The sequence below is a fragment of the Pistacia vera genome, unplaced genomic scaffold, assembly GCF_008641045.1.
Source record: "Pistacia vera cultivar Batoury unplaced genomic scaffold, PisVer_v2 Contig225, whole genome shotgun sequence".
NCBI lineage: Eukaryota > Viridiplantae > Streptophyta > Magnoliopsida > Sapindales > Anacardiaceae > Pistacia > Pistacia vera.
The window spans coordinates 484,002-505,849 of NW_022196030.1; the positions used below are offsets into that span (position 1 = coordinate 484,002).

Below are 21,848 nucleotides of genomic sequence, written 5' to 3' on the forward strand. Positions count from 1 at the left end.
TCTCATCCCACTCTTATGTATTGTGACAACCAGAGTTCTATTCAGATTGCTCACAACTCAGTTTTTCATGAACGAACTAAGCACATTGAGATTGATATTTGTCACCTTACTCGTCATCATCTCAAGCATTGCACCATTACCTTGCCCTTTGTTTCTTCTTTTTTGTAGATTGCAGATTTCTTTACCAAGTCGCATTCTATTTCCCGTTTTCGTTTCCTAGTTGGCAAACTCTCGATGCTTGTAGTCACCTCATCGTGAGTTTGAGGGGAGATGTTAAGAAATATAGGGTTATTTTGTTTTATTGTTTATTAAGGGTAGAATAGTCTTTTCATTATTTCCCTGTCTTTTCAGTTTCCTTTCTAAGAACAAATTATTCTTTTGTATTTGATTCCATTGTGCAGTATCAATGAAACCCTAGCCTCCTCATTTTTCTTATTTCTTTGGATTGTTTAACAGTTTCAATGTTATAAAGTCTTACTATACTATTTAACATATTTAAAATAATTTATATTATTTTCATCCATATATATATATAATAAGGAAATTTTAACAATAACATTTTAAAACAATTTTAGAGCTTTCTTTTTTATAGATGGAAGATGAAGATGTATATTTTTTATATTTGATTTGAAATTTAAAAGTTAATTTGATTATCAATGTTTACGGTAGGTTTCCAAAGCATCAAGGAATATTTTAACACTCTTAACTACTAAATTATTTGAACAAAAAATGTAAATACATATATTTTCTTAGACAATGAAAAAAATAGTAAAATACAATTAAAACATTGAACAAATAAATTCTTTGCTTAATTATTGATACCATTTTCATATGATATTCTATACTAAATAATTTTTTATTGTTTCAATTAAAATATATTCTAATAAATTTTCTTAATTTTTACCATAATTATACTACATATTTCCTTTCATTTTTTAGGAAGAAGTCTTGAAAATTTGTTATTTAGTCTATTAAACTGTTGACTAAATTAAAATCTTTGCTTAATTATTTTCTTAATTTTCTGAATTATAATTACATTATATTAAATTATATCCTTAATTCTTTGATGAAATTAAATTATTTTCTTTCATGGTTAGAGAAAAAGATTCAAACATTGGTATTTAGACGTTTATAACTTATTAGATTTGAAATTGAAAACGATTTCAACATAATATATAACTCTTTTAATTCTTGAACTGCTATTATCATCATTCTTCTGCATTATTATTATTATTTTTTTAAATTTCTATGAACTCAGATGGATTAATTTTTGGCATCAGTTGCTGAGACTGTAAAGAATTTTGCTGTGATTTATCTTGTGGACATTACGGAGGTACCTGATTTAACACAATGTATGAGCTTTATGATCCATCCACAGTCATGTTCTTCTTTAGGACAAGCAGGAGTTCATTGACATTGTGGAGAAGACTACATCATTTGAGAAGTGTTGCGTGGAACCTATCTGCAGAAATTAATTGAATCAAACCTTGAAGTGATTTAACAGTTGACAATGCCTAATTGGCTCCCTATTTATGTAGAAATTAACGGTTGTTTTTCTACAAATTGAGAAGAAGTAGCTTTCGATTGCTACTTAAAGAATTTGAGTTTTCATCTGTTTCTGGAGTGATTCTTCTAAAATGTGGAATATCTTCTTAGGTTGCTTGTGCTAGAAATTTTTTCTAATTGTAAGCTAACATTAATTATATATTGTTTTAATTAAAACCGGATAAATATATAGTCCACTGATATATTAATGGACTTAATGTGATTTTATTAAAATTTTGTCCAGTACACTCATTTCATTAATATGGATTGACGACAAAGTGTGGGCTTTAAGATTTATTGGACCTTTAATGAGAGGGTTCAATAAACTATTATTAAACTGGTTAAGTCCCCTTTCCAAACGTATCGACAACTGAAACCTATTTTGAAAGTCATCATTTAGTGTGTGTTATTGGAATGGAAGACTTACTTTTTGTCGCTCTTGGAAAACTTGCCACTTTTGGAAAACCCGCCGCTTCTATAGTAAGGAATTAAAGAATAAAAAATTATGGCACAAACATTTTTGTCAGTAACCTCAATATTTTATAATCTAGGGCACAAACAAGTATTTTTCTAGCTTCAGAAAGATTATGTCTTTTACTATGGGAGTTGAACCAGGGTGTGAGTGAGCTTGAGTTTTCTCCACTAAAATCTGGTAATGCCTACTAAAAACAATAATTCCAAGTGGGAAGTTTAAGAAAGTGAATTTAAGAAATCTTTTATATGTGTTGATACGTGATTTTGACACCAACGACTCGCACGTGCAAAGTGCTAAGTTGTTCTTAGAAATTGCACGTGAATGATTATAATAATCTAATGCAAAGACTGAATAATAAATTAAAGATGATTTTTAAAGTAGTTTGGATGCTTATACGCGATTCCTACGTCCATTGTTTTTGTTATATATGAAAGATTACAAGAGGTCACGTATGAACCGTATGGTGAACAACGAGCAAAGGTACAATAACTGAGTATTTAAAAAGAATATCAAGTCGGTCACTTTCTCGAAGGTTGTCTTTGCTATGAAAATAAAGGTTACAATAAAAAAATGGGTTCAGTATCAAAATCCTGAAAATGAGAGGGGAAGTCCTCAATTTATAGCAGAGGAATTAAAGGTGATGATTACAAATCTGCAAGTGGGTAGGTGACGTGCAAGTCCTTCATTGCCTCCCATTGGCTGGTAACTTAGGAAATATCCTCAAATTACTTGGGGCTTGGACATGTGTGCAGCCCTCAGTCAGTCATAAACAAAACCTAAATCTGCTAAGTTGGTGACAACCATATTCTTTCTGTCATAGAGCAACATGGCAACTCCTAGGCGGTGCAAAGCCTTCCTGAACTGTAATTGGTGCTTGTTGACGTAGGCTAACGTCAATCCTGATTTTTCAGGCATAACAAAAGCTCCTCAATTCTCAACATTCAAAGATTGAATCTTAAGAACTTCATGATTATGCTGCGACCTGACTTCTCGAGGAGTATTTGCCCGAACTAACAGTTGAGAACAACCACATTGTAACATACGACATGAGGTTGATAGTCTGACTCGACTAGCGAACTGAGACATGGGTCTTTGACTTACATAAGCAACCTGATATGATTGTTTCTTAAAAGTCCAATGACCTGATCCAGATCATGATCAGTGCTTTGAAAATGTATTTCGTACTCTACTTATCATTCATGACCTGAAAACACTTAGAATATTTTGCTGTCGAAGATTGAGAATCATTTTGCTTAGTGTTCGAATTTGACATGTGGAACAAATGTCTTATTCAAACGACCTCCTCAGATGTTATCTGTTGCGCTTGATAACTGTCTTGGTCAATAAAAATTACAAGAGGTCGCGTATAGCGAACAACGAGCAGAGGTACAAGAACTGAGTATTCAGAAAGAATATCAAGTCGGTCTCTTTCTCGAAGGTTATCTTTGCTTTGAAAATAAAGATGTCAAACTGTTGATGCGTGATTTTGACATCAACGACTCATACATGCAAAGTGCTAAGTTGTTCTTAGAAATTACATGTGAATGATTGTGATAATCTAATGCAAAGACTGAATAATAAATGAGAGATGATTTTTAAAGTGGTTCAGATACTTATAAGCGATTCCTACGTCCACTGTTTCTATTATATATGAAAGATTACAAGAGGTCATGCATAGTGAACAGCGAACAGAGATACAATAACTGAGTATTTAGAAAGAATATCAAGTCGGTCTCTTTCTCGAAGGTTATCTTGGCTTTGAAAATAAAGATTACAATTAGAAAATAGGTTCAGTATTAGAATCCCAAAAATGAGAGGAGAAGTCCTCTATTTATAGTAGAGAAATGAAAGATAATGATTACAAATCTGCAAGTAGGTAGGTGTCGTACAAGTCCTTTCTTGCCTCGCATTGGTTGGTAACTTAGGAAATATCCTCATATTACTTGGAGATTGGACATGTGTGCGACCCTCAATCACTCCTAGACAAAATCTGAATCTACCAAGTTGATGACAACCATATTCTTTCTGTCATGGAGAGATGTGACAGCTCCCAAGCGGTACAAAACCTTCTTGAACTCTAATTGGTACTTGCTGATGCAGGCTAACGTCAATCCTGATTTTTTGGGCATAACAATATGAAAGAGGCTAAGTTGGTACCATTCTTATTTCCCTAGCATCATGTACCGTTTCACAATCACAATGATCATATCAAATCGGAAACAAAGTTCTATTCTTGTTACGATAAATTACACATTATTTTCTTAAAATAAACGAGGGGACACCCGTTTCCTTGGTGAGCCCCTACAAATTTCATAACACCAAAATAAACAAATGCACAGAGAGAATACTTAATCACCCCAGTCTAGGTTCTACCATTTCGATTAATAGCATAAACCCCTTGAAATTAAAAATAGATATTAATAATATGATATTAAAAACTTGATCAATAATTTTTTATTTAAAAGAAAATCCATATATAAAAAAACATATAAAATAAAACTCTGAACCTCTCTACTCCTCAGGATACAGTGGAGTTGGAAAGAGATATTTGTTTAGGACGACGAAGTTTTCTCTCTTTTCTTCTTCTTCTTCATCCTTTTTTTTTTTTTTTTCATTTATTTATTTAAGTGGGATGGCCGCATTTTGAAGTTAGTGTGGGTGGGAATCATGGAGAAAAAGGAGTTAGAATTCATAGAGTTTGGTTTAATGGAGTTTATTAGATTAATAATTTTTTTTCTAATGTAAATTTTTATTTTGCTTGGATAAATGGAACTCTACAGTGCACATGACAACGACACTGACACGTGGTGTGATGCAATTGCGCAAAATTGACGTAATTTATTACTCCAGAATTTTGGAGTTCTAGAGGCTTCATTAGCATATTTTAAATTAGGCCTCCGCCTCACATTCAGATTGGCGCAACTTCTAGAGGCTAAAGAGAAGATAGGAATTATAGAATGTCGTATCTACTACCACACTTGCATTCCGGTTGGGCCGTCGATCAGGCGATCTTGGCGGAGGAAGAACGCGTCGTCATCATCCGGTTCGGCCATGATTGGGACGAAACTTGCATGCAGGTAAACTTCTCTTAATTAATTCCATATTACATTTTGTGATTGTGGTTTCTGAATTCTCATATTTTTTTGTTTGTTAGATGGAATTCATGTTATAGAGGTTCGTTGAGTTTGTGGGGGTGAAATTAAGTTTGGATTTAATTGGCATAGAATTTGGTTTTAGTTTTTGAATGCAGAATTGCAAAACACACACAAAGGAAACGTGCTACATTCTATATATTCTTCACTTATTTAAGCGACGTGCCTATTTTTTAACAAAGGAGTCCCAATAATTATCAATAAACTCTCAAAAATATTATACACCCTCTGTAAAATTATCACGTAAATATCAAATACCTTTGGTAAAATTATTAAAAGCTCTTCTGATACGAGTTATTTAATACCATATGAATTGATCATTTTAATTCTTTATGAAATGGGATAAGTTTAATTTATTAAACATAGTTGGTTGAGCGGTTAATTAAAATTTTTGGATATGTTATCCACCTCAATTCTTTATAAGAATGGCCACGGTCGTTAATTTTAGATTTAAAAAATTGGATAAAATGCGTACGCCGGACGTCCATCATACCAAAATTTAAAAAAAAAAATGTTTTTACGATTCTGCCCTTTATAAGATTTAATGTTAAGGGCGGGGCTCCTTTAAATATTAATTGGGATTCCTAATTCTATCATTCGTGGGTTAGGGTTAGGGTATATAGGAACAATCGAGAGAGTAATTGGGCAAAAATAGGAACAATCGAATCGAGAGAGAGTAATCTAATCGAAAGAGAGAGATGTCGTACCTTTTACCACACTTGCACTCCGGATGGGCAGTAGATCAGGCCATCCTGGCCGAAGAAGAGCGTCTCGTCGTCATCCGATTCGGCCACGACTGGGACGAAACCTGTATGCAGGTCCTTACTTTTTCCAATTCTAAATTTTCTCTTATTTATATTATATTTATATGATTTTTGTGTGTATGGCCTTTCCGCACAATTGAATTCTGCTTTTGCTGATTTTGTTAGCAGGCACAATCACCCTTTTTAACTTACAAACCTGACTTTAGGGTTCTTATGTTTAGAAACCCATCTATCTTTTTCATCCCTATGCTTGCAATCTGATTAATTTCTTTTAAAGGTTTTGTTGCTCCTAATCCGTTAATTGTGGTGTCAACAATATTGCTCTACTTGATCTTCTTTATTAAGGTCGTTTTATGTGTGATTCTAATATTTCTGAGTTTAATCTAGTAAATACCTTTAACGATAGCATTTCCTCCCTGCAATACATATGAAGATTATCTTGATTACGAGGCAGAACCTATTTAGCTTAAAAAATTTAGAACAGAATATTACATATGTGCAGATACTTAGCGGAGTTAAATTAGGTTGGCTTCTCTGAAATGGGACAGGTGTTCTGATAATGTGATTTATGTGTTTTTTTATTATTGATATGTGATTAAGAAAACGAAATTAGTATGTCTTCCGGTCATCAAACGTTTTTGTTGGTTTATCTTGCTCCGCATATGATTTTAACTTTTGGGTTTTTTAATGATGTGCATTTACTGTTCTATTCACGAGTTCAGTTGTTAGTGGTAATCATAGTCTATTGTTGCATACATATTGAAGCCCTTTTTCTAAAGTTTTGAAAGCAATATCTTCCTCAGTCATACCTCAGCCCTCTGTTTTCTTGTATACAGAAGTTCTAAACAGTTTTGACTAAACTAATGCACTCATTCATTGAAGAATATCCCTCTTCTTGTCACCCAGAGTGGTACTTTTTAATTATTTAAATGCCTTTTCATCGTTCTGTATTTTGGTACTTATTCAATTACGAGTTAATTAATTTTTTTTTTTTTTTTTTTAATTCTTTTCAATTCAGATGGATGAAGTGTTGGCATCAGTTGCTGAGACTATAAAGAATTTTGCTGTGATTTACCTTGTGGACATTACGGAGGTGCCTGATTTTAACACAATGTATGAGCTTTATGATCCATCCACAGTCATGTTCTTCTTTAGGAACAAGCACATAATGATTGATCTTGGTACTGGTAATAATAACAAGATCAACTGGGCTCTCAAGGACAAGCAGGAGTTCATTGACATTGTTGAGACTGTCTACCGAGGGGCAAGGAAGGGTCGTGGTCTTGTAATTGCACCAAAGGACTATTCCACGAAGTATCGTTATTGAGTACTTATGCAAATTGTAGTTGATTTGAAACTTGTAAGATTATCATTCTGAAAACTGTTGCGTAGAACTTCTGTTGAAATTAATTGACTCTGAATGTGTTGGTTTACAAATCAGCAGACACCTTATATAAGAGAGTGATACATTAAGAGAATCAAATCTTGCAGTTATTTAACAGTTGACTAGGCTTGATGGTTTTTTTTTTGGGTGCATGTTTTATATAGCTCTTAATCTTATGTGTGAGCATTTGCTAATATTAACTTTCTTGTTTCACTAACACAGTTGTAGTAGTACCTTTAAGTGCTTCTGCAGAATTTGATTGACCATCAGCTCTTGGAGTGAGTCTTCTATGTATGAGGTATCTGATGTATAGACTATCCATATTTTGTGTATTAATGTGGCATATCTTCATAAGATGGTTGGAGTGTAATGTGGCATATCTTCATAGTTTAGTTGAATTTGAAAAGGTTTTATATAAGTTTTTGTGTAGTTGTGGAAAAGCTTATCTCCTTTGAAATGGGAGTCACAGAATAGTTGAACCAGGGTGTGACTGAACTTTAAGTTTCTTCACTCAAATCTGATTATACTGTAAAGTACATGCATAATTCTCTGAAGCTGCAATCTTATAGGAAATATTCCAAATTAAAGCATTACCTAGTACATGGAGAATATTATTTACTTTGGTAGTTTCTTTTTCCAGTCAATTGTTAATGCATCTATTTCTTGTAAATTGCCTCGGGTGATGCTTAAAGATATTAAACTGAAGTTGCACATATTCAAACGGATTTGCTGATAAGCAAGAATTTCAAGCTCCATCGTTAAGAAAGCGAAATGACTGGATTCAAAATCAAATTTGAATGTCCATTTGGCTAACTCATGGTCACCTTATATATGAAAGAGGACCAAGTTCGTACCATTCTTGTTGCCCTTATAGAGTGATACGGTAGATCTGATTACATTGTTGAAACTATCAGAATTTATTCAGATCTTAGTTCCTAGTCAAACTGAACTGAGACTTTCCAATGTTGGTATAATTGTGTTGATCAGTAAAATAGTGTACAGACATATAATTTGTATTCACCCTATATTGTATTTGATCTACTCTTGCCTATTTCCAGTGGTCTCAATGAGTTCAACAATTCCCACTCCAACGTAGTACCATGTAATCCCAGCTAAAATAACCTGCAACCAAGAGCTATTAACAATATCCAACGCTAGTGACCCTCCTATATGTTCCTTTAATCCACCAACCACTCCTTCACCGACTTGCATCCGAACTACACCTGCTGCAATTGCGGCTGTTACAATTGGAATTCCCCGTGCAATGGGGCTCCTCCTATTTTCTTCCCTATAATATTCTTCATTAGTTTTCTTCTTTGAAAACTCCGAGGAATCTCCAGAGCTTGAGTTGAAGTGGGTTGAAGCTGCCGGTGCTGGGACTGGAGCTGGAGCTGGAAGAGCTTGAGTTGATGGACTCCAATACTCTTCAAGATATATGTAATTTGATGGGGTTTTTGTTCTTGTACCGATCTCTCTTGCGTGTTTTCTGGCAGCAGCAGCAGCACGAAGCTTTTTGATATTTGGATCTGTTGTTTTCTGGGAGATATGCGTCAAATTCTGGTCAGTTTTCGATGTGGGTGATTGCCAATAAAACCAATTTGAGATTGATCTGATTGCTTGAATTGCTGACATTCTTGCTTTCCAATTCATATCTTCCTCCTGCAATCAATGAAATTTTTAAGCTTACTTCCGTTTGTGTTATTTATAGAATGGATTATGCATAAGTATATATACCTTTGTAGCTGCTTTGTTCATGGCATCAAAATATTTTGTTTGAAATTTTTTGACATCAACGAATATGTTCGAGACCCGTGCACCGACTGAGTCATTTGCTCCCACTCTAACGTTACCGCGTGGTTGTTTGGACATAAGGTATTCTAGAGCTGCCAAGTCTGACCTCTCCACAATTCTTGGAAGGAGAATGATGAAAGAATTAGAGATGTAAAATGTAAATTAAGCTTTCAACAAGACAATTTCATATGTAATTTTAGAAGCTTACGAGATGCAATCTACAGGACATGCCTGTATTGCCTCCTGGATTTTGTATTCAGGATCCGCCCACTGTCCCACAACTCTGGCTCTTCCATATACCGACTCAATAGCAAACGTTTTTTCTGCACATAACGCACATTTCAAACAACCAACGCACTTCACCTCATCAACAAACACAGCTCTGTTTTCGCTTTCACCACCAAACCATACGGAGTATAAAGGTTTTCCAGTGAAGCCTCGGAGTTGAGCGATCTTGGATTGTTCCTGGAAGAGCAACACAAACTCTAAACATTCCAACTCATCACATCTATCTTCTTATTCGTATAGATTTTTAAAAACAAACCTTATCGTAAGCCGAGCGAGAAGTGGGATCAGAAAGGAGAGAATAAACTTCATTGAGTATAACAGCCATGTCGTGTCCTGCGGGGCCTGCAATATCGGGATGGCATCTCTTCTGCAGCGTACGATAAGCGGTTTTTATTTGAGATTGATCGGAACTGTTATCGATGCCCAGAAGATCGTAAAGATCGATATTTATATCCTGGAAAGAAGCAGCTCTGCACGTTATAGAGTTACCAATTCCATGACCATTGAATTTCCTAGTGTTAAAGCTGAAGGGTCTGGATGTGGAGGTTTTGGTAGTTATCTTTGAAGCAGTAACAGGCGTGTAAAGAGGAAGACATGCAGACGCAGTAGACATTGTTTTCTTCGATTTGGGGCTTCTCCGGAAAGTTGGGATAAGAAAGAGAGTGGCGTATAGTTTTCATACTCTTTAGGAATTGAGATATTTGTACAAGAAGATATTTTGGGTTGTGATTATGATGGGTTAAAATTTGTTAATTTTGGGTGCATGTTTTATATAGCTCTTAATCTTATGTGTGAGCATTTGCTAATATTAACTTTCTAGTTTCACTAACACAGTTGTAGTAGTACCTTTAAGTGCTTCTGCAGAATTTGATTGACCATCAGCTCTTGGAGTGAGTCTTCTATGTATGAGGTATCTGATGTATAGACTATCCATATTTTGTGTATTAATGTGGCATATCTTCATAAGATGGTTGGAGTGTAATGTGGCATATCTTCATAGTTTAGTTGAATTTGAAAAGGTTTTATATAAGTTTTTGTGTAGTTGTGGAAAAGCTTATCTCCTTTGAAATGGGAGTCACAGAATAGTTGAACCAGGGTGTGACTGAACTTTAAGTTTCTTCACTCAAATCTGATTATACTGTAAAGTACATGCATAATTCTCTGAAGCTGCAATCTTATAGGAAATATTCCAAATTAAAGCATTACCTAGTACATGGAGAATATTATTTACTTTGGTAGTTTCTTTTTCCAGTCAATTGTTAATGCATCTATTTCTTGTAAATTGCCTCGGGTGATGCTTAAAGATATTAAACTGAAGTTGCACATATTCAAACGGATTTGCTGATAAGCAAGAATTTCAAGCTCCATCGTTAAGAAAGCGAAATGACTGGATTCAAAATCAAATTTGAATGTCCATTTGGCTAACTCATGGTCACCTTATATATGAAAGAGGACCAAGTTCGTACCATTCTTGTTGCCCTTATAGAGTGATACGGTAGATCTGATTACATTGTTGAAACTATCAGAATTTATTCAGATCTTAGTTCCTAGTCAAACTGAACTGAGACTTTCCAATGTTGGTATAATTGTGTTGATCAGTAAAATAGTGTACAGACATATAATTTGTATTCACCCTATATTGTATTTGATCTACTCTTGCCTATTTCCAGTGGTCTCAATGAGTTCAACAATTCCCACTCCAACGTAGTACCATGTAATCCCAGCTAAAATAACCTGCAACCAAGAGCTATTAACAATATCCAACGCTAGTGACCCTCCTATATGTTCCTTTAATCCACCAACCACTCCTTCACCGACTTGCATCCGAACTACACCTGCTGCAATTGCGGCTGTTACAATTGGAATTCCCCGTGCAATGGGGCTCCTCCTATTTTCTTCCCTATAATATTCTTCATTAGTTTTCTTCTTTGAAAACTCCGAGGAATCTCCAGAGCTTGAGTTGAAGTGGGTTGAAGCTGCCGGTGCTGGGACTGGAGCTGGAGCTGGAAGAGCTTGAGTTGATGGACTCCAATACTCTTCAAGATATATGTAATTTGATGGGGTTTTTGTTCTTGTACCGATCTCTCTTGCGTGTTTTCTGGCAGCAGCAGCAGCACGAAGCTTTTTGATATTTGGATCTGTTGTTTTCTGGGAGATATGCGTCAAATTCTGGTCAGTTTTCGATGTGGGTGATTGCCAATAAAACCAATTTGAGATTGATCTGATTGCTTGAATTGCTGACATTCTTGCTTTCCAATTCATATCTTCCTCCTGCAATCAATGAAATTTTTAAGCTTACTTCCGTTTGTGTTATTTATAGAATGGATTATGCATAAGTATATATACCTTTGTAGCTGCTTTGTTCATGGCATCAAAATATTTTGTTTGAAATTTTTTGACATCAACGAATATGTTCGAGACCCGTGCACCGACTGAGTCATTTGCTCCCACTCTAACGTTACCGCGTGGTTGTTTGGACATAAGGTATTCTAGAGCTGCCAAGTCTGACCTCTCCACAATTCTTGGAAGGAGAATGATGAAAGAATTAGAGATGTAAAATGTAAATTAAGCTTTCAACAAGACAATTTCATATGTAATTTTAGAAGCTTACGAGATGCAATCTACAGGACATGCCTGTATTGCCTCCTGGATTTTGTATTCAGGATCCGCCCACTGTCCCACAACTCTGGCTCTTCCATATACCGACTCAATAGCAAACGTTTTTTCTGCACATAACGCACATTTCAAACAACCAACGCACTTCACCTCATCAACAAACACAGCTCTGTTTTCGCTTTCACCACCAAACCATACGGAGTATAAAGGTTTTCCAGTGAAGCCTCGGAGTTGAGCGATCTTGGATTGTTCCTGGAAGAGCAACACAAACTCTAAACATTCCAACTCATCACATCTATCTTCTTATTCGTATAGATTTTTAAAAACAAACCTTATCGTAAGCCGAGCGAGAAGTGGGATCAGAAAGGAGAGAATAAACTTCATTGAGTATAACAGCCATGTCGTGTCCTGCGGGGCCTGCAATATCGGGATGGCATCTCTTCTGCAGCGTACGATAAGCGGTTTTTATTTGAGATTGATCGGAACTGTTATCGATGCCCAGAAGATCGTAAAGATCGATATTTATATCCTGGAAAGAAGCAGCTCTGCACGTTATAGAGTTACCAATTCCATGACCATTGAATTTCCTAGTGTTAAAGCTGAAGGGTCTTGATGTGGAGGTTTTGGTGGTTATCTTTGAAGCAGTAACAGGCGTGTAAAGAGGAAGACATGCAGACGCAGTAGACATTGTTTTCTTCGATTTGGGGCTTCTCCGGAAAGTTGGGATAAGAAAGAGAGCGGCTTATAGTTTTCATACTCTCTAGGGATTGAGATATTTGTACAAGAAGATATTTTGGGTTGTGATTATGATGGGTTAAAATTTGTTAATTTAAATTAGAGTAATGTTATGGGTACTAACGGACTTTACTAACCAGTGTACTAACTTAAAGCATAGTACATGTATCATGTGTGATTTTGACAAAAATTAGTACACTGATTAGTACAATCCGTTAGTACCCAAAGTATTATTCTTTAAATTAAGGGGTCAACAACCTGGCATGGCGATGAGCAATATGAGGTTAGATGAGCCATTAAGTTCGGGTTTATCTAGCCATTATATAGTTATTGAGGCTCTTACCCGACCAAGTCTTGGAGGATTAACATCCCTTGATAAAAAAATAAAAAAAAAAATAAAAAATGATTAAGAAGTCTTTCTTGTTTTTGGTGACCAGAGTGTTTGGATAAGTTTGCGCATACCTTAACTAATTCAATGAGATTTTGAAATTAACAAGATAAACCCTTTAATAATCCTCCCTATTAGTGCCTGTGGGAAAATTAAGGAGTCAATTTTTAAGTGGAGTTTGTTGTTATATTATTCCACAAATTCTATGAATATCACCACTTCATAACCTTCTTATTATTTGTCTCTCACTATCAATCTACAAACTTTCAGATATTCAAATTAAAATTCAAAAATAATTGAAAATAAAATTGGGCAGTTCTGGTTATGTAGGAATATATATTGAAAATATGATATAGTGGAGACAGATGAAGGACTTAATTTTGTTTTTAAAAATGTTTTTTAATAAAAAAAATCTTAATAATTAGAGTTTTTGTTCACCAAGTGAGGTGTGAAAAGTGTTTATGATGCCTAATAAATTCATTTAAAAGTAATTTTATAATTTAAAAAAATATTAAATTTTAATGAATTATAGAGGTGCTTTCTTTTACCACTTATAGCTCAGCCTCAGCGGCCCAAATATGAAATCAATTTGGGCCCTGGTTTACTGGGCTATCTAGATTCTAGACCCATGAGTTTTCCACCCTTCCACAAAAACCCTAAACCCTAAACGTCCCGCCTATAAAAGCACCACCTAAACCTAAACCGGTACTTTACAACGCCCCGCTTCTTTACTCGCAAGCTCACACTCAGCCCTTCAGAGTTGCAGACATGAGACCCCCAAGAGGTAACTAGAGCAAATAACTTTTTGTGTGTAAAGATTTAGTTAGATTTAATATCGATGTGAATATTAATAGGGTTTCTTTCTTGTGTTAAGGCCGCGGTGGTGGTGGGTTTAGAGGAGGCAGGGGTGATGGAGGAGGAAGAGGAAGAGGAGGCAGTAGAGGAGGTTTTAGTGGTGGAAGAGGTGGTAGCGCCATGAGAGGCCGTGGTGGCGGCCGAGGTGGTGGCCGCGGTGGAGGACGTGGAGGTGGAATGAGAGGTGGAAGCAGGGTTGTGGTTGAGCCACATAGACACGAGGGAGTTTTCATTGCTAAGGGTAAAGAAGACGCCCTTGTCACTAAGAACTTGGTTCCTGGTGTAGCTGTCTACAATGAGAAGAGAGTCGCTGTTCAGGTCCTTACATTTTTAAATAAAGTTTTTTGCTTTTGTTTAGTTAATCATTTCTTAACTGATAATATGTTTGTTTTTATAGAATGAAGATGGAACTAAAGTTGAATACAGAGTTTGGAATCCCTTCCGTTCAAAGTTGGCAGCTGCTGTTCTTGGTGGTGTTGATAATATATGGATTGTAAGTTTCCCAAATGGTGATTAATAGTTTCCTGTTAGTGTTTTTAAGTTTGATAATTTATGTTCATATGTTTTGTATTGTTTGATTTAGAAACCGGGTGCTCGTGTTCTCTACCTTGGGGCTGCCTCTGGTACAACTGTCTCTCATGTGTCTGATATTGTTGGCCCTGTGAGTGATGGATTAGAAACTATAGTTTTTTCTTCTTTGATGTGTCTTTGTCTTGAAAGTTGCTTACAAGTTTTTTTTTTTTTTTTTCCCTATAGGAGGGTGTGGTTTATGCAGTTGAGTTTTCTCATAGAAGTGGTAGAGACTTGGTCAACATGGCAAAAAAGCGAACAAACGTTATTCCTATCATTGAGGATGCTAGACATCCAGCTAAGTACCGGATGTTGGTTGGCATGGTGGATGTTATATTTTCTGATGTTGCTCAGCCCGATCAGGTTTGCTACCCTGCATATTTCCACTTAGTGCATCCTTCAAGCAGTTTCTCATATAGAATCATATTTACAATTTTACCAGTGGGAAATGAAGAACCAATGGTTATGTGTTTAGGTGTCGGAATCAGTAGTGGAGAGTTTTTTTTTGCACCATTTCTCAGTGGTGCTTAGTATTACTATTCATTATATTGTTCTCATGTTTGTCTAGCTTTTGATTTTAATTTTATTTTATTTCTTAATAATACATATGATGAATTTTACTCGGATTCCCCTTCAGGACATTATGGGTGATGCAAACTCGAGTATCTGATGTGATATTGATTCAGTTTTCAAAACTTGCGATTGATTGTTTGTTTTTCAAAATTTTATTTTGGAGAAAGTAGCATGTGTTCCTTGATTTTCTTTGGATTTCATGTATGGTATATTGTTTTTACTTCTATGTTTGCATTCTTCTACCTGAATAGATTGGGATGTTTCCTCATACTAGGAACTCTCAGAGATCTGATTTTGTTTGCATATTCTCNTACTATTACTATTCATTATATTGTTCTCATGTTTGTCTAGCTTTTGATTTTAATTTTATTTTATTTCTTAATAATACATATGATGAATTTTACTCGGATTCCCCTTCAGGACATTATGGGTGATGCAAACTCGAGTATCTGATGTGATATTGATTCAGTTTTCAAAACTTGCGATTGATTGTTTGTTTTTCAAAATTTTATTTTGGAGAAAGTAGCATGTGTTCCTTGATTTTCTTTGGATTTCATGTATAGTATATTGTTTTTACTTCTATGTTTGCATTCTTCTACCTGAATAGATTGGGATGTTTCCTCATACTAGGAACTCTCAGAGATCTGATTTTGTTTGCATATTCTCTTAACTTGTCGTTTTCCTTCTTATATTTTCCTTTCAAATATTGATTTATATGTTATTATAATGCATATGATGATCTACTCGGATTCCCCTTCATGACATTGTGGGTGATGAAAGCCCGAGTTTCTGATGCTTGCCTTGTTGGTACATTAAATCTATTGGTTTCTTTCATTTTCTTTTCTTGGTTTCTTTATTGTCTTTTCTCTGCTGTACAAAGTTATACTGTGTTTCCTTTGTACAGTTAAATAAATTTTGGTTTTCAGTTAACTTTTTTGCTTATTGGAAAAAAGACTTGTTTCAGATCCAAAGAAAAAACCATCAACTAATAATGGTGGTTCTTTGACTAAATATCTTATATTTGCAATTTCAAGAAAATGTTTCACCAGCATTCATTTTGTGGATTGCTGGTGATGGACCTTCATTGCTATGGTACTGAACTTGTTTGTTAAATTGCATTTGTGCTAAAATGAAAACTATGGTTAGTACATGTTAATATGTGTCTTTTCACATTTTTTCTACCTTCTCGTTTTTGTGTTTTCTTGTGATTTTGTAAATGGACTTGTTCTTTAACATTTCAACTTGCACCTGCACACAGAGTAATCTTCGTTCTTTCTATTTGTTATTTGTTATCATACGATTTCATAGCTTTCTGGAGCAGGTGGTTTGCAACTGTTATGTTTATTTATATTTCTGAGCCTTGGTTTGCTTTATGAATTTTCTTACAGGCAAGAATTTTAGCTCTGAATGCATCTTATTTTCTCAAAGCTGGAGGTCATTTTGTTATTTCAATCAAGGTTGGTATTGATTTTATTATAGGTTATTCCTTATATTTCGTTGTTCTCGTAGAGAAGTTTATGATTTTGCCTTTAAGATAAGATGAAGTATAAATTTAAATTTGCATTCATTTTCAAGAGTACTTTGGAAAATTTAGCAAAACTTGAAGTCATCTTGAGAACTCACTTGTCTTTGATGTACAACAATATGTTTTCTTCTCCATTTGCGCCTTTCATTTTAAGCCAAAAAATAAAAAAAAAAAAAAAAAATCTTTTTTGATTTGTTGATATATGACTGAGGTTGTGTTTTATCATCTCAGGCCAATTGCATAGATTCCACTGTTCCTGCTGAGGCTGTGTTCCAGAGTGAAGTGAAGAAGCTGCAACAGGAGCAGTTCAAACCTTCTGAGCAGGTGACATTGGAGCCTTTTGAGCGAGACCATGCTTGTGTGGTTGGTGGCTACAGAATGCCAAAGAAACAGAAGGCTTAAAACTTGTTAATTGTAATGAAAACAAAGTTATGTTGGACTCCAAAATTTTCCTTTCATCTTTAACTAGGCTAGAAATTTTGTACTATTTGCTTTCTTGGTTTTTATTATTTATATCGTTCTATCTGGAACTGGAAGCTCAATGTTTGTGTAACCTTTTTTGGTTGATCCCACTATCCCAGATGCCCATGCCCTCAAAAAATGTTTCTAAATATACTAGCTAGATTGATCTGGAAGCTCAACATAATGTTGCTGATACTTTTTTCAGTTGAACCGGAATGTCCATGTACCTCTGATAAGGTTTTCAACCAGGCAACATGTGCATAAATATCGATGACTATGAACTGATAAAAGTTTTATATGTTAGAACTTAGAAGACGGGTTAATAGAAATTACTTCCTTTTAGTCTAATCACATCAAGGAAGGAAGAAAATTGGTCATAAACAACACTTCAATTCCGAAAAGAGCTAAAAGAATAGTTGTAGTTGAAAATCTCCTCTTTGTCATTAAAATTTCTTGTATATTTCTCAGTCGCAACAGACGTGCAATGCTTTTACTATTCATCTTTATCAAAGTTTTTCTTGGCTTCCAAATACTCCAAAATATTTTCAGTAATAAAGCTCAGCGAAGCAGGACTCTCAAACTAAGGATAACCATCTACACAACTTTATAAGCCAAGCCAAATAACAAATCAAAAGTGTAGAAGAAATGATGTATTGCCGATTCTTTCTTTGGAGATTGACAAGCAATGGTTGAGGAGTTACTAAAATTTTGATGAATTCAAACCAAGAAACAACTTTCGGCCTGGGAACTTCAAATAAAAGCTTTAGGGTAAAAAATATTAAAAGCAACGGTTGTGTAGTTACATGCTGGAAACATTTGTATGCCTGGATCTTCTCAAGTATAATCCGTTATTTTCCCTTTCTGTTTGTTTTCCTTTTGTTTTGAATAAGTTTCATGAGGCTTCCTTAAGGTTTCTCTAAAGGGTTGGCTGGAGTAGAAGCAAACCCCATTGATTTCATAATTCGATAAGAGTCCTCCTCTAGAAGTCTAAATATTTTTTTTTACCTCTCATAAATTTTTTTAAAACTTCCCTTTAAGTTTCATGGAATTTCTTGTAATAATTTTTTCATGGAAGGTCATCGACAAAAAGATACTCCAGTGGGTTATCTCTGTAAATATAGCCAAACCTTCAGAAAAGTCAATGAGATTATGCCTTTCTTTTTTTTTTTTCCCTCTTGGTTGTTGTTTCTCATTCTTCCTGCTCCTCCTTTACATACGGAATTTGTTTAAGCTAAAATAGGCTGTGGATGCATTTCGTCAGATTATGCCAATGCATTACAGGTATCATTCTTAAAGGGAAATTTTTAACAAAGGTAAACTCTGATAGCGTTTACGTTAGTCAGATTTCTTACATTGGATGTGGGTTGCTTTGCTTTTCCCTGACAGCATCAAACTAAGATATTGAGATTGAAAAAGTAGTCGAGGGTCTTCCATCATGATGCATATATTTTTATGGTGCTTTTGAATGATGAACAAGAACAAGCCTGTGATAATTAAGCAAAACCAGAGACCGTGTTCCTTAATCACAAAAAAGGAGGGTGGTCAACAAGTTAAATTTACTAATACTATGTTCAGCCTTGGTTGTTTTTGCATAGATTTATGATCACAAAGGTGTTGGTTGATTATTGATTCGGAATATCCTTTTAGTTGTGTATTCGTTGTGATAAAGTTTAGGAATGGACTCCTGCTTCCAACATTAATCTTCATATAATTCATCATTTTCAGTGACAGTCCACACCTTACTCTGTTTTTATCATGTACTAGGGTTTTTAATTTCAAATAGTAAATCTTCAAAACTTTTCTTATGAAAATCTTGGAGATTCATAAAATTCAAATACATTGGCTTAACACTCAACATAAGTGATTTGACAGTAGTTTATTTTGTAGCTTCTCATTGGTGTAGAAGGTTTTTATTCATCCATGCATCATCATATATAGTTGAATCATGAGTGATACTAAAATCTCTCTATTTCTCTCCCACAAGCACACGCACACACACACACACACACATATAAATCAAAGTTAGTTTCTGTCGAGACTCCTTCAGTTTGCTTCTTGTTACACAGGCAAGAATTACCGAACGACCCAAGGTTTGACGAAACGATGATTGGTGCTTAAAAGGTTTCAAAATGATAATCAGGTACCTTTCGTTAGTGAAAAGACTAGAATGTCCTTTGAGAAATATTAGTCTATTTTTTTAATTACTTTTAGACCTCTTAAGTTTATTAATTCCATCAAATACCTCCAGAAAAAAAGTTTAAAAATTAATAAAAACACCCCCACCCACCATACTTGCCAGATTCTGATAGCCACTGCCGATGGTAGCCAGAATCTATCATAAAGGTCTACGCCACCACCGAAAATGGCCGTTAATTCACCGATCTGGCCTTTTCCGACCAGATTCACCATGAACCTGGCCGGAAAAGGCTAGATCTAACGTGAAAAGGCTAGATCTGACGTGAAAAGGCCAAATCTGGCCGGAAACTGACGGCCAAAGAAATGGCCGCCGTTGACTGTCAATGACGGCCAAATCTTGGCCATCGTTAACAGACAAAGACGGCCACATCTTTGGCCGTCGGAGTGTTGCGGCCGTCGACGGCCAAATCTGGCCGGAAAGGCTAGATCAGTAAATTACCGGCCATTTCCAGTGGTGGCGTAGACCGTTGTGATAGATTCCGGCTACCACTAGCAGTGGCCGCCGGAATCTGGCAAGTATGGGTGGGTGAGGGTGTTTTTGTTAATTTTTAAACTTTTTTCTGGGGGTATTTGATGGAATTAATAAACTTAAGGGGTCTAAATTAATTACAAAAATAGACTAATATTTCTCAAAGCGCATTCTAGTCTTTTCACTAACGAAAGGTACTTGTTTGTCGTTTTGAAACCTTTTGGGTACCAATCACCATTTCGCCAAACCTTGGGTAGGTGTAAGTCGTTTCCCCGCAAGAATTATGTATTTATGTGACATACTGAAGATATCGTGTCCGTGACGGAGACACCAAGGGCGTATGACCCCACTGACCTTACAAAATTCGGGTCTGTTTGGTACCATTGCCGGACGATGGAAGCTGTCATCAGAACAACACACAATCAGTTGGATTTGGTTAGATCTATAACCATATTTCTGGCCATCATTAATGTTAAAATCGTCAACAACTAGATCTCTAGCTATAGATTTGGTTGTCAATAGCCAGATTAATGCACGATTGACCAAATTCGGACAATCGTGCATTATTTTGATGCTAGCGATCGGCGATGATTGCTGGCAATTAAAAGTGACGTGGGTGAATATGATGTTTTTGTTAATTTATAAATTTTTATTGTAAAAAGTAATTGTTAATGAATAGATTAGGATAATAGAAAACAAGTCCCATCCACTTTTCCAACTCTAAACGAAATAAAATTTATTTGAGTTAGATTAATTTTCTGAATGAAATAACCTAATAACTAAACAAACACATATTCTTATTTTCAATCCAAATAGGATAATACAAAAGTTACTAAAAGGAGTGAAACAAACAGGTCCCAATTGTTTCCATTCTATTTTGCATTTTTAACAGTAAGTTATTTTACTTTACGAATCCATTTTCATTTGGTCACGTTTAATTAATTTTTTTTTTTTTTTTTAATTCTTTTCAATTCAGATGGATGAGTTGGCATCAGTTGCTGAACTATAAAGAATTTTGCTGTGATTTACCTTGTGGACATTACGGAGGTGCCTGATTTTAACACAATGTATGCTTTATGACCATCCACAGTCATTGTTCTTCTTTAGGAACAAGCACATAATGATTGATCTTGGTACTGGTATAATAACAAGATCAACTGGGCTCTCAAGGACAAGCAGGAGTTCATTGACATTGTTGAGACTGTCTACCGAGGGGCAAGGAAGGGTCGTGGTCTTGTAATGCACCAAAGGACTATTCCACAAGTATCGTTATTGAGTACTTATCAAATTGTAGTTGATTTAAACTTGTAAGATTATCATTCTGAAAACTGTTGCGTAGAACTTCTGTTGAATTAATTGACTCTGAATATGTTGTTTACAATCAGCAGACACCTTATATATGAGAGTGATACATTAAAGAATCAAATCTTGCAGTTATTTAACAGTTGACTAGGCTTGATGGTTTTTTTATTGGGTGCATGTTTTATATAGCTCTTATCTTATGTGTGAGCTTTGCTATATTACTTTCTAGTTTCACTAACACAGTTATAGAAGCTTTAAGTGCTTCTGCAGAATTTGAGTGACCATCAGCTCTTGAGTGAGTCTTCTATTATGATGTATCTGATGTATAGACTATCCATATTTCGTGTATATGTGGCATATCTTCATAAGATGGTTGGAGTGTAATGTGCATATCTTCAGTATTAGTTGAATTTGCAAAGGTTTTATATGAGTTTTTCTGTAGTTGTGGAAAGCTTTCTCCTTTGAAATGGGAGTCACAGAATAGTTGAACCAGGGTGTAACTGAACTCTAAGTTCTTCACTCAAATCTGATTATACTGTAAAGTACATGCATATTCTCTGAAGCTGCAATCTTATAGGAATATTCCAAATTAAAGCATTACCTAGTATGGAGAATATTATTTACTTTGGTAGTTTCTTTTTCCAGTCATTGTTAATGCATCTATTTCTTGTTAATTGCCTCGGTGATGCTTAAAGATATTAAACTGAAGTTGTACATATTCAAACGGATTTGCCGATAAGCAAGAATTTCAAGCTCCA

General features: G+C 35.2%; 4 protein-coding genes, 3 non-coding genes and 1 pseudogene across 8 annotated transcripts; 6 read left to right on the forward strand and 2 right to left on the reverse strand.

Moving 5' to 3' along the window:
* Positions 1 to 4,942: 4,942 nt before the first annotated feature.
* Positions 4,943 to 7,435, forward strand: LOC116130810 (thioredoxin-like protein YLS8). 2 transcript variants are annotated; one of them, XM_031416494.1, is made up of 2 exons: positions 4,943 to 5,097; positions 6,955 to 7,435. In XM_031416494.1, the coding sequence occupies exons 1-2, from the start codon at positions 4,978 to 4,980 to the stop codon at positions 7,261 to 7,263; spliced, it is 429 nt and encodes a 142-aa protein (XP_031272354.1). In that variant the 5' UTR covers positions 4,943 to 4,977; the 3' UTR covers positions 7,264 to 7,435. The 2 variants fall into 2 exon arrangements, with proteins under 2 accessions (XP_031272354.1, XP_031272353.1); XM_031416493.1 differs by lacking the exon at positions 4,943 to 5,097 and adding an exon at positions 5,719 to 5,990.
* An 841-nt stretch (positions 7,436 to 8,276) lies between these two features.
* On the reverse strand, positions 8,277 to 10,056 carry LOC116130808 (chaperone protein dnaJ C76, chloroplastic-like). The gene is made up of 4 exons (XM_031416491.1): positions 9,656 to 10,056; positions 9,320 to 9,576; positions 9,055 to 9,229; positions 8,277 to 8,979 (listed from the first exon to the last, which is right to left on the reverse strand). The coding sequence occupies exons 1-4, from the start codon at positions 10,010 to 10,012 to the stop codon at positions 8,359 to 8,361; spliced, it is 1,410 nt and encodes a 469-aa protein (XP_031272351.1). The 5' UTR covers positions 10,013 to 10,056; the 3' UTR covers positions 8,277 to 8,358.
* Positions 10,057 to 10,967: 911 nt separating this feature from the next.
* On the reverse strand, positions 10,968 to 12,784 carry LOC116130807 (chaperone protein dnaJ C76, chloroplastic-like). The gene is made up of 4 exons (XM_031416490.1): positions 12,347 to 12,784; positions 12,011 to 12,267; positions 11,746 to 11,920; positions 10,968 to 11,670 (listed from the first exon to the last, which is right to left on the reverse strand). The coding sequence occupies exons 1-4, from the start codon at positions 12,701 to 12,703 to the stop codon at positions 11,050 to 11,052; spliced, it is 1,410 nt and encodes a 469-aa protein (XP_031272350.1). The 5' UTR covers positions 12,704 to 12,784; the 3' UTR covers positions 10,968 to 11,049.
* Positions 12,785 to 13,834: 1,050 nt separating this feature from the next.
* Positions 13,835 to 17,233, forward strand: LOC116130809 (probable mediator of RNA polymerase II transcription subunit 36b). Its single transcript, XM_031416492.1, has 7 exons — positions 13,835 to 13,922; positions 14,013 to 14,311; positions 14,391 to 14,486; positions 14,577 to 14,654; positions 14,750 to 14,926; positions 16,525 to 16,593; positions 16,893 to 17,233. Exons 1-7 carry the CDS (start codon positions 13,907 to 13,909, stop codon positions 17,061 to 17,063), a joined length of 906 nt encoding a protein of 301 aa, XP_031272352.1. The 5' UTR covers positions 13,835 to 13,906; the 3' UTR covers positions 17,064 to 17,233.
* LOC116130749 lies at positions 14,715 to 21,086 on the forward strand (annotated as a pseudogene).
* Positions 15,165 to 15,237, forward strand: LOC116130901. Its single transcript, XR_004128147.1, has one exon. It is a non-coding gene; the product is annotated as a small nucleolar RNA snoR60 (small nucleolar RNA).
* On the forward strand, positions 15,521 to 15,593 carry LOC116130902. Its single transcript, XR_004128148.1, has one exon. It is a non-coding gene; the product is annotated as a small nucleolar RNA snoR60 (small nucleolar RNA).
* Positions 15,863 to 15,933, forward strand: LOC116130897. The gene has a single exon (XR_004128143.1). It is a non-coding gene; the product is annotated as a small nucleolar RNA snoR60 (small nucleolar RNA).
* Positions 21,087 to 21,848: the final 762 nt, after the last annotated feature.